This window comes from Heptranchias perlo, chromosome 11 (genome assembly GCF_035084215.1).
Source record: "Heptranchias perlo isolate sHepPer1 chromosome 11, sHepPer1.hap1, whole genome shotgun sequence".
NCBI lineage: Eukaryota > Metazoa > Chordata > Chondrichthyes > Hexanchiformes > Hexanchidae > Heptranchias > Heptranchias perlo.
The window spans coordinates 72527791-72540766 of NC_090335.1; the positions used below are offsets into that span (position 1 = coordinate 72527791).

The 12976-nt window shown below is 40.3% G+C and overlaps 1 protein-coding gene across 2 annotated transcripts in view; it reads left to right on the top strand.

Annotated features, from left to right (window-relative positions):
- The first annotated feature begins 2470 nt into the window (after positions 1-2470).
- LOC137327487 (neural cell adhesion molecule 2-like) overlaps positions 2471-12976 on the top strand; it is a 1142796-nt gene continuing 1132290 nt past the window's right edge. For both annotated transcript variants that reach the window (XM_067993365.1, XM_067993366.1), the window contains exon 1: positions 2471-2598. In XM_067993365.1, coding sequence (XP_067849466.1) covers positions 2547-2598 — 52 coding nt within the window. In that variant the 5' untranslated portion in view covers positions 2471-2546. The remainder of the gene's footprint in view (positions 2599-12976) is intronic.

Below are 12976 nucleotides of genomic sequence, written 5' to 3' on the forward strand. Positions count from 1 at the left end.
TCTATTTCTCTCTATTTATCTCCCTATCTCTATCTCTCTATCTCTCTCTATTTATCTCCATATCTCTAGCTCTCTATTTCTCTCTATTTATCTCCCTATCTCTATCTCTCTATTTCTCTCTCTATATATCTCCCTATCTCTATCTCTCTATTTCTCTCTATATATATCTCCCTATCTCTATCTCTCTATTTCTCTCTATTTATCTGCCTATCTCTATCTCTCTATCTCTATCTATTTATCTCCCTATCTCTATCTCTCTATTTCTTTCTCGATATATCTCCCTATTTCTATCTCTCTATTTCTCACTATATATCTCCCTATCTCTATCTCTCTATTTTTCTCTATATATATCTCCCTATCTCTATCTCTCTATTTCTCTCCATATATATCTCCCTATCTCTATCTCTCTATTTCTCTCCATATATATCTCACTATCGCTATCTCTCTATTTTTCTCTATATATATCTCACTATCTCTATCTCTCTATTTGTCTCTATATATCTCCCTATCTCTATCTCTCTATTTCTCTCCATATATATCTCACTATCTCTATTTCTGTATTTGTCTCTATATATCTCCATACCTCTAGCTCTCTATTTCTCTCTATATATATCTCCCTTACTCTATCTCTCTATTTCTCTCTATTTAGCTTACTATCTCTATCTCTCTTTTTCTCTCTATATATCTCCCTATTTCTATCTCTCTATTTCTCTCCCTATCTCTATCTCTCCATCTCTATCTATTTATCTCCCTATCTTTATCTCTCTATTTCTTTCTCTATATATCTCCCTATTTCTATCTCTCTATATATCTCACTATCTCTATCTCTCTATTTCTCTCTATATATATCTCCCTATCTCTATCTCTCTATTTCTTTCTCTATCTCTCTATTTCTCTCTATATATCTCTCTATCTCTTTATTTCTCTCTCTATATATCTCCCTATCTCAAGCTCTCTATTTCTCTTTATATGTATCTCCCTATCTCTAGAAATGGAGATAGGGATATATATAGAGAGAAACAGAGAGATAGGGAGATATATAGAGAGAAAAATAGAGAGATAGAGATTGGGAGATATATAGAGAGAAATAGAGATAGGGAGATATATATATATATGGAGATAAATAGAGAAATAGAGATAGGGAGGTATATAGAGAGAAATAGAGAGATGGAGATTGGGAGATATATAGAGAGAAATAGAGATAGGGAGATATATAAATGGAGATAAATAGAGAAATAGAGATAGGGAGGTATATAGAGAGAAATAGAGAGATGGAGATTGGGAGATATATAGAGAGAGAAATAAAGAGATAGGGAGATATATAGAGAGAAATAGAGAGATAGAGATTGGGAGATATATAGAGAGAGAAATAAAGAGATAGAGAGATATATAGAGAGAAATATATCTATCTCTCTATTTCCCTCTATATATCTCCCTTACTCTATCTCTCTATTTCTCTCTATATATCTCCCTATTTCTCTATTTCTCTCTATATATCTCCCTATCTCTAACTCTCTATTTCTCTCTCTATCTCTCTATTTCTCTCTATATATCTGCCTATCTCGATTTATCTCTATATATCTCCCTATCTCTATCTCTTTATTTCTTTCTATATGTCTCCCTATTTCTCTATTTCTCTCTATATATCTCCCTATCTCTTCCTCTCTATTTCTCTCTCTATTTATCTCCCTATCTCGATTTCACTCTATATATCTCCCTATCTCTATCTCTCTATTTCTCTCCATATATCTCTCTATCTCTATCTCTCTATTTCTCTCTATATATCTCCCGATCTCTCGATTTCTCTATATATATCTCCCTATCTCTATCTCTCTATTTCTCGCTATATATCTCTCTACCTCTCTATTTCTCTCTCTATTTATCTCCCAATCTCGATTTCTCTCTATATATCTCGCTATCTCTATCTCTCTATTTCTCTCTATATATCTCGCTATCTCTATCTCTCTATTTCTCTCTATATATCTCACTATCTCTAGCTCTCTATTTCTTTCTCTATTTATCTCCCTATCTCTATCTCTATTTCTCTCTATATATTTCCCTATCTCTATCTCTCTATTTCTCTCTATATAAAACTCTCTATCTCTCTATTTCTCTCTATATATTTCCCTATCTCTATCTCTCTATTTCTCTCTATATAAAACTCTCTATCTCTCTATTTCTCTCTATATATTTCCCTATCTCTATCTCTATATTTCTCTCTATATATCTCCCTATCTCTATCTCTCTATCTATATATCTCCCCATCTCTATCTCTCTATTTCTCACTCTATATCTCCCTATCTCTAACTATCTCTCTAAATACATATATTTATGTAATGTCGAAGTGTGTTGAGCTGACTGCCGGAGTGTGGAGGCGATGCGCCGCCCCGCCGCGGAGGGATATTCTGGCAGAGGCTGGCATGCGATATAGTTCAGTGTGGCACTGTTTTTAGCGCCAGTTTCAGGGATCGCTCTGCCAAAAGGAGCAAGCGGCTCTATCCGACTCTCCGGGAACTGTCTGCTCACCGCCACAAGCTCCTGGAAAAATGACCTTCGCCTCACTCTACCTAATCGGATTGCTTATCTGCAGTGGTGAAGGTAGGGAGAAAGAATAATAAAAATAATGATAAATAAAAATAGATGTAAGCATTGACTGCATTGCAGTGAGAGAATGGGACTGAGCGTCAGGACAGTTTGCAGAAGGGATTGGAAATGGAAGAGTTGTTTGAAATCAGGTCTTTTGCTATTTGAAGCCAGGTCCTTGTGGTAACCGATTGCAATCGGGCTGTCAGTGTTATGTGGTTGTGTTGTGGCGGGTCATGGCTGTTTGGGAAGGAGCTGAGAGCTTTGAAGGTATATTCAGTGTTCATTTGAGAAAGATTGAACCTTTCGATTGGGGTTCCCTTAACTTTCCCCTCTGTGTGTACGCTTATTTTTTTTAAAAACTCCTGTCGTTAGCGAACGCTCCGTTACTTTCATCAAAATGTCAACTGTAATGGTTCGCTGTTGGTTGCACGCCGGCAATTAGGGATTCAAAAGAGTTTGCACATCACGTGTAATTTTGGACCTTCTTGGAGATTGTCCTGAACTGAGGGGACAGGGACCCGAGTATTTTTTTTTAACTCTTCTCAGTTCCTGTCTAGAGCTGTAATCTACGTGCAGTCTGCTGAGGATGGGTCCGGACATCATGTAAATGTGGTCATTTAGCAATATTAAAGATGTCCAAATGCATCGCCCGCGTACCTGAACAGAGCAAAGGCGCAGTCAAAAAAAAAACATTGTTTCGTGCATCATTGCGAATTAACTGTTTAGCCAATATTTGATTATTTTTTAAAAAGTGGCGGATTGGAAATGAAAACACTGGGGTATTTTGAGGCTGGGAGTTTAGACTGTGTGTGTGTGTGTGTGTGTAATTGGTGGATTAATTTAAGCAGAGAGAGTAGAACTAAAATGTTTTCGGAAGTGGATTGAGAGTGTGACATTCAATGCTGATCAAACATCGAGTCGTGCCTCATACAGCAGGGGGTGGTGTAGAGCTGCAATATCCCATTAAAGTCATGATGAGCTGTGTGTTCAGACACAGAAAACACTTCGGCCTCAAACTCAGACCGTCACTTCATTCCCATTCACTTTATAAGTTTATTTGTGGGACCGTGTCTTCCAATCGAGGTCTCCCCAGGTGCGAGGGGAACATTAACGGATCGGAGGGTGAGAACGCAGCGTTTTGTTGGAAGGGAGCTGTCTGGCTGCGAGGTTCCATGTCCATTCCCAACTCACTGCTCAGGGCCCCGTTTATCTGTTGATAACCATCCATGGGATTTCATTACTGGAACAATCTCTGTTGGCATTTGTTTCTAATCCAGCTGCCTCTTCCCTGGCACCTCCCCCTTCTTAATATGCTCCTCATCCTAATGTTTTGATTATATTATGTTTCTTATTAAATACAGTTCTGTCAAAACAAAAAAACTTGTCCCGCTGCCCGATTTCTTTTATTAGTATTTAAATGCAATGAAGGAGGTGGAATATTAGTTGGGAGGCTGGGGGAGGGGGCGAGTGAGAGATAAATAATGGAACTGGATGGAGATGGGGAAGACGAAGGGTTGTGGAGGCAAATTCGTAGGTTAGCAGACTGTGAAAGGTAACTACTCGTGTGATGGTGTGCATTTCACACACTGAGACTGTCTGTGCATTGATACTGATGGTGTTGGTGGGAAGAGATGATAGCACCTGTGATTTGGTCCAGATCAACGTGGAGTCTGTGCTTAATTGGATAACGAGATGCAGAGGACTGGAAGGGGGTAGGTTAGAGCGTCAGGGTGGCAGAGGGGCATTGCCCACCGCCGTTTGTGCCCGCCCTCCCATTCGCAAATCGTTTGTCCAGCTCCATAATCCTAGGTATCAGCTGATCTGAAGTCAGTCTGCCCTTGTCCTTTCTCATCCCCTCCCATATCGGCCAGTGAGACTTGAATCTGAAATAAGACATTTAGGGAGTTCGGGGAATGGGACTCACCATGTGCCAAAGAATGTATGTATGTGCATATATTAGAATATATATGTACATAATAAAAACGGAAGGTATAAAAAGCTGCTTCCAATTTTGGAAGCGGTTTCTCAAATTGAGATTGGAAGTGCTTAACCCTTCAATCGTCATGTTCAATGTTAACTGTCGCAGCGAGACTGCTTTACCAGGAGAACCCTGTACGTTTCATGTGGATCAGACAGTGATATTTTAAAGGTGACTTAGCGTAAGCCTTACTATCCGATTGAGCCGTTAATATCGATAGCATGATCTAAAGTTACAAATATCATTAATGTCAAGACAGATACCCGCAACAGAAGGAAAGCACATGGTGCAAGTGTATGAGTGTTCATTTAGTAAATGCGTTACATAACGAATCGCAGCAGTAGTGCTCAGTGGAGTGCAGGTCTTTGTGACACTCCATAAGTATCTTACAGAGTGAGTAATTTGGTGTCGAGCGACTTTCAGTGTGAAACACTGGCCAAATATTGAGATAATTCTCTTCCGTCAGACAGACGGCGTTAGCAGTTCCTTATTCCATTTTTTTCTTCCTGTATACGGTGCAATATTTAACGGATTGTAAAATGACATTGCGGTGTTTGAAACCTTGATCTATCAGTGCTTACAATCGGCTGCTTTTTCCCCGGAGACCCAATTCCCTGAGAATTGAACGCAATGGTTAATGGTTGTATGGGATCAATTGGAACAGCAATGGGACTGCGTTTGGATGAACGTGTGGCTGACTTGAGGATTAGAGAGGATAGAATGGAGATTGGCAATTGTGATTAGAAGGGGATTCGATGGTATTGAAAAAAGGATGAAGGTTGAGCTGCGCTGGGAATTACACGTTGCGAATAGGGTCGGAACTGTTGGGATCAAATGGGGTTTGGGATGGGATAGGGGCATTATTGAACGCAATGGGATGGGGATTGGATGGATGGTTGGTTGGGGTTGAAACTGAGATGGTTGGCTGGCTTGCGCCTGTGGGTGGATGGAATCGAGATTGCGCTCAATTCATACACCTGTTGGGGATATTTTTGAGTTGTTACTTAACCGCCTCATTGAGGGGAGAGAGCAGGAGTTCGAATCCAACATCTTCTATCAAAGCTGCTTTAGAAAAATAACCATAAACACTTCATTCGCGCAAATGTTTAAATTGATAAGAGACCACGAGACAGTTGTTTTAATTATCTGACAGATAATTGAAGTAAACAGTACATTCGGAGGTGGCCACACACTGCTGTGAAGGTCAGACCCCTGGGATGTGTTAATGCACAAACATTTCTTTAGTCGTAATATTCTTTTCTCAGGCGGTTTCTTGGTGGCTGCTGTCCTTATTACATCACTAAACTCGCTTCTTGCTTTTCATTATGTGTTTTCTCTGCTCCTGTTTTTGGCTTTCTGTATTTGAAGGGGATGTTGTGGTTAGGTTCAGTCCCTGGCTGGACTCCCACAGACTGCCCTATGACTTGTTGGGGAATAGTTACCACAATTCGGTTTTGAACTAGTTAGTTTTTTAAAAAAAAGTGGGTTTGGATGTTTCTGAAGTAAACTCGGCACCAAAAGTTCCCTTTTTTATTAAACGGTATTCAATTTTCTGTCTTGTAAAGTGGAAACAATAACTAAGGTTTTTGTTGAATTTTCATAAGCAGCATAGAAATCATTGGAACTCAAGCAATGATTCCACTCCTGCCTTGCACCAGTTTTGCCCTCTGTGTGGGACTGGACTTGGTAAAAAAAGTGGAAACATTTAATCGGGAAAGAGGATGCTACAGTTGCAATGAAACTTGATTTTTTTTTGCCTCATTAGTTTTGGTCAAAGACTTTTTAGCTCTGTCTGAAACCACATATGATTGGTGACATAATGACCTCATGGTGGATTCTTGTAATCTAAAGGTCAATTTTGAGAGGATGCTGTTTAACTGAATGATAAATGTCCTTTAGTTAAAATGGTTTGGATATTATTTTCCAAAACAGCATAATAGAAATGTAAACATTTTGGAATATTTATTGTGGAAAATGTTTTTTTTCCTAGCATATGTCTCTGCACACTCCTTCCCTCTACTGATACTGCTTTATTTCCCACCCTGTGCTCTGCTGTTAGAGACCAATTTTTGAGTCACAATACCCTGCTTGCTGGAACTAATTTTCAAATTCATTCAGTCTTGCCACTTCCCTTCAAAAAGCCTCCAGGAGCCCATCTTTTTAAACTGTGTCCCTGGCCTTCTCCATTTTCCTGTTTTGGTATCCACTATCCAAATACCTTTTTAAGTAGGAGAAATTGTTACTTGGGCTGACCCATTAGTTACTAATTCTGAGTTGTATTTCAATACATAATAAATAGCAGCTTGTTCATCTATATTTGTGTAAATGTAAGCACAGGACATTCTTGAATTTCTTCTGGTTATGTCAGAAAATGGATAGCCAGAATTGATATTGTTACTGATCATTAGCAATACAAAGGAGTGGCGATGAACAGAGAGCAATATTCAGAATGTTGTGTGAATCCCTGAGATATGTTCATGGCTGGAAAGACACTCTTGAGATGTTTTATATAAAACCTTAACTCCTGATGCTGGCCATTATTATTGTTCAGCTCTGTATCCTTCCATAAGCATTAATATCCTATAATTAGGTAATTGGAGGATGATTTCCTTTTGGTCACTGCCTGGTAGCAACATCATAGACCTGGTGGGAAAAGTTCCAAAAATAATCTTGAATCTGTCATCTGAGAACACTTTTTTACAATTTAGCTACAAGCAGTGAACATACGTTTTCTGCTGCATTTATGATACTAACACTTAACAGCCATCTGAAATGTTCATTTCCCCCCTCCCTTCCCCCTGAACTTGAGTTTCTAGTTGTCAAAAAATAGTCAACACAACTCCCCCAATGGGTGAATTCAACAGCCAAAGTCCAATAGTATTATAATTTGTATTTTTCATACCTTCTCCTCCCTATTACTCCATCTTCTCATTTTTCCCCATCTCCCTGCACCAAATGATTTCCCCCTTTTTATCCTTTCTCTTCTCTTTTCCTCTCCCCCCCCCCCCCCCCCCCCCCCATTTTCATGGGAGCTCTCCAAACTAACATAATTCAGGCTGGCCTTGTAAGAGTTGAGGGGAATGGACCATGAGTCCCATTAACCACTGTGTTACATGTTGGTACCTCAGCACACTGTGCAAAAAAAAAATACAATTCAAACTTGATGGAATGATGCAGCAAAATAATATCCCTGGTATATTTTATAATCAGACTACTGTATATGGACTGCCTGTTCCTTCCTCCTTTAAAAGTAGCAGCAGATCTCCTGTGCAATTATCCATATTTAGTTGGATGGTGCACTTTTTTTTTTAAACAGGGTGGTGTGTGTGACATTTACAGGAAGTGTATGCTTTGCAGAATACTTCAGATGTTGGTGATCTTTGTACTCTCTGGTTTCAATCATGTACAATTTATGTATGTGAATAAAGTTATAGAAATGAAAAAAATATCAATTATATACCCATAATTAACATTTTATGCATTCTATAGATATGTATTCTGCATACATATTAGTTTACCAGAATCTCATTAGAATAATGTGTTGCAGCAAACAGTTTGGCCCAGCATCTAATACAAACTGCATTCAGCAGACACTCTGCTTCACCATATCCCTGCCTGATATAAAATGGAAATGGGAAATGCACAGCACATTAGATTGCATCTGCAAGAAAAAAGTCAATGTTTTGGAGTGGGACTTTTCACTGGAACTGAGTTCTGATGGAACTTTTAGTACCTTGCCTATATGTGAGCCCAGGCAGTGAGTGCTTCAGCTGAAATATTAACCTATCTGTCTCTTTCAGATTTGCTGTGCATTTCTATTTTTATTTCAGATTTTCTGTGTTCATTTTACACCTCTCTAGTACGGTGTATTCTATACAAGCACTCTTTATAACACTTCTATAAATACATCCTCTTGTGTTATAACATAGTCTGGGTAAAACTGTGTGAACCACCCTTTTATTTTCAGATGTCTTTCTTCCCTTTATCTTGTGCACCATTCGCTAATTGAGAAGACAAGTGGGCATCCTGCTGCCAAGCATTTGCCTGCTGCTGAGGTGAACAAGGATGCCTGGAGGATTCTGTACCCTTTATCTTTTCACCCTCAGCCCCTTTTTTTATACAAAGCTCACTCTAGCATAGAAGGTGCTCTTGCAATGACTCATAAAGATGAGTTGATGCTGAGTTAGCTGCTCTTGGCTAGAGCAGCTGCTTAGGTTTTACAATTGGCCTTGGCTCCTCTTGGCTGGTAAAGGGGACAAACGTTTAATCAAGGATGCGTTTTAAAATAATTGGCAACAAAGCCGGGAGGGGGGATGAGGAGAAAAATATTTTTACGCAGCAAGTTGTTATGATCTGGAAAACACAGCCTGAAAGGAAGTTGGCAACATTTCAATAGTAACTTTCAAAAGGGAATTGGATCTCTACTTAAAGGAATAATTTGCAGTGCTTTGGGGAAAGAACAGGGGAGAGTGGGACTAATTGGATAGCTCTGAGAGCTGGCACAGGTATGATGGGCCCAATGGCATCCTTCTGTGCTGTATGATTCATGCTTCCCACTTCTGATAACTATCCAGTGACACAATCCCACAGGGGTTGGAAAACGTGCATGTTTGGATATTGGATGAGGATAAGATTGGGGTCAGCTACAGTGGCCGTTGCCCTCGGCTCGAAAGGCACGCACACGCACCTATAGTCCCACAAGAGTCTTCACCATGAGGGGAGAAAAAAAATCAAAAATAGTTACGAGATCCTGTATAGGTAAAGTTTCAGATGGTGAAATTCCTTCTGTCGATTTTTAACTTGAAAGATAACATTAGCGTGAGTACAAAGTATGATCACACCCTGGACTCTTCAAATGAGATACACAAGTTATTGATTTACTATTTCTCACGCTGATCACACGGAAGTTGTAAATATTCTATGTTGGTATATGCACCTAATGGGAGGAGACAAACTGCATTCAATCTCTTGTAATCTTTGAGATAACTCAAAGGAAGGAGAGGTGCAGTTTTCAAATGGTTTTACATTGTTTTTGTTTCTTGTGTGGTGGGCTGGGGCGATAGTGGATTATCATTTTAGTAGAACCAGGACGTGATCAAAATGATTGCATTAATTCCCCTCCCATTTGGCAAAACATATAACTGAAGCATTATTAGGATTTCATGCGCAACATTTGGGTGAGGTGAGCTAGGGTAGAGACTAAGTTGCACTCGGACAGGTTGGGATGCCAGCAGAGGGCCGTGGGCCCTCCCTCTAGTCCCCTATGTGCCTCTTGCTCATCACATTGAGGACAGAGGGACAATTAGACTGGCCATCACCAAGTTGCTGCTATGAACCTTCTGGTGATTGATTTAGGATCAGTACTGGAAACTTGAAGGGGGAGAAAATTACTTTGCTGTCTCTTTTTAGCAGCAGTTGGCATGAGGACTACTGAAATCAGGATAAATAGAGTAGCGTAACTTGGAAACAGAGGGGCTGATTGCCTTCACTGGGAAAAAAACAAATTGCTTTGAATGCTTTGTCATGCAGTGTAGGTATCAACAGCACACATTATTGGTAGGAGGGCAAGAGGGAAATTTACCCAAGAGTCCATAATGAAATCGTCATCCTTGGATGAGCTTTCCTCATTGCAGTTCTGTCATGAAAGTGTTTTCGAGCTTTGATTCTTGATAGCACAACAGTGTTTGTCAGTGAAGAGATGGCCGGACAAAACAACGTTTCACACAGTCTCTTTTTGTGATCAGTCAGTCCCTGAAGAGATAATTTCAGTTTCTCCTCCAACATACGGTCACAGTGATAAAATTAATTCAGTTCATGACATCCCAGTCACAATGCATTTGGGTTGTATTAAATATGGTGACAATGTATAATCATTCACCAGTGTACTTGTAACGTTTTTTGTATCTCTTCTGCTGGACTCCCCCTTTTTTTTTTGAAAGAGTAAGCACCCAGCCTGGACCTCTGGAACTACCCTCTTTGTCCAGCTTCTAGGATGCACTGACCACCTCCCATCTCATTCAGCTCTCCAATTTTTTTTTTAATCCCTCATCCTTACTTGGGGAAACATTCCCCCACCCTGACTGGCATGGTTCATGTTGGGAATGGAATGGGTTGGTGATGGAAATCAGACATTGTGGGGGTCATTTTAACTTTGGGTGATGCGATATTGAGTTAGCTGCCCATTCTACATCGTCCATTTTTTTTTCTTTTACCCCTTCCATTGACTTCGATGGAACGGAAAATTGAGCGTGGTGTGTAACAGGCGGCTAATTCGATATCGCTTGTTTTGCACCATCGCCCAAAGTTCAAATGGCCCCCTTGAGTGTTTGTGCTCCAACTGCATCACTGCGCTCGACTCCTTCTGGGTTCACTCCATATCATTTGATCTAAATTACCTTGATAAGTAATCATTTCAACAGCAAATTCACTAACTTCTTCCAACACCAGTCAGATCATTGTGTGATTCTGGCTTTCATGCTGCAAGTCTAAGTCAGACATTGTCGGCTAAACCAAAATGTTGATTGTTTCTTTGCCAATACTTGGTTGGAAGGGAAGGCCTTAAAATCTCCATGCTTATTTTAAGAGTTTCCTTTTTCTGTTGTGCTTGTCGAGCCATATGCATTATCAAGGAAATATTGCTGCCGTTACTATTTTGAGAGAGGTTTTATTGCAGCTGAGGTCTGATGCAATCTCGGCCTTGGGAATCTAAGCAAAATTCTAACCTAGAGAGAAGTTCCCTATTACTGAGATTCTCCAGCCAACTCTACTTCTCTGTTTTCTAAATTTCAAAATTTTGTTTGATAATATTCCTGTGAAGCACCTTGGGGTGTTTTACTGTGCAAAAGGTGCTATATAAATGCAAGCTGTTGTAAGAAAATCAGTGTTGGAGAAATGAAACACTCTATTCCACTTGCAGTGCTTGCTGTTAGGATTAATTGCTCCCAAGTTGGTTATTAGTCGACTCAAGCATCTCTTCCTACTTCAACGTGACTCTTCTGTTCGTACACCAGCTATCCCTGTGGTATAGCTGAGTGAGTTTGCTGATTGCTGCTCGATTTGTTGGGTGTTTTGTGACATGACCCTTTGCCCATTGGGTTTAAGCCCCTAATGTCATTTCCTACAGGACCCTGCAGCAGAAAGAGGAATCTGTCATCCTGTCGTGAAGGGCTGGATTGGAAACCAAGCCCCAGAAGTGAAGTGGGGGGATGCTGTCCTAAAACATTTGAGTTGGCCATTTCCAAGTAGGCATAGTCCTATAGCACAAATCTACTGACCACTTGAGACAAATGAATACTAAATTGGCACAGTCACTCAGAAGGCACACTTTTTACTGAGACAGGGAAAATTGGTACAGTAGGGTGCACTCTTCTGAGATTGTTCAAATCCCTCCATGGCCTTGTCCCTCCTTATCTCTGTAACCTACTCCTGCCCTACAACCCTCTGAGAACGCTTCGTTCCTCCCATTCTGGTCTCTTGTGCATCTCTGATTTCCTTTGTCCCACCATTGGTGGCTGTGCCTTCAGCTGTCTAGGCCCTAAGCTCTGGAGTTCCCTCCCTTAATCTCTCCATCTTTCTCTCCTTTTCAAGGCACTCCTTAAAACCTACCTCTTTGACCAAGCTTTTGGTCACCTGTCCTAATATCTTCTTGTGTGGCTCGGTGCCAAATTTTGTCTGATACTGCTTCAGTGAAATGCCTTGGGACATTTTACTAAGTTAAAGGTGCTATATAAATGCAAGATGTTGGAGTAGGGCAGAGGGTACTTTAGTCTACAGTTGTCCATGCTGGACCTGACCAGGGAATACTTGATGCTGATACTGGATGTCCAGTGTGAGCAAAGTATCCCATTCTCCAGTACTGATATTCCTCACTTCAGTGTACACAAGAGATTCATCAAAAAGAGAAACACAAATTTAAATGAAATGCTTTACTGGAGACTTGCTGCAATTACTTGACCCCAGTGTTTTTTTTAAAAAAGCATTACCATTTGTAGACAGCATGTGTGTATATGATTGATGACAAATTCCACCTCTCGCTATTCCCCTCTGTAGCCCTCTCCAGACACGTCTTAAACAGTCCGAGGGCAGCGTATTGGTGTCCAATGCCTGAAGTAGTATTTCGCTGGTTACAATAGGTCAGGAGATTTGCAGGACTCTCTTAGTGTAGCGTGAGTCATTTGTCCGAAAATTGCTTTGAGAACAGATGGATTGTTGCTATGTTAAGGAGATTTGTGTATCGGGGATGCATACAAATGAGACCTTCTAACTGGAACAGTTGCATGAGATAAATGCAATTCCCCGCACACCGACCCACAACAGGAAACTTCTGACAAATGTTTAATTCCTTTTATTTGAACTTGTAGTGCGTTTAAAGCAATAAAAATCTTAGCTGCGTTAACTGGATGTGAAAAGCTG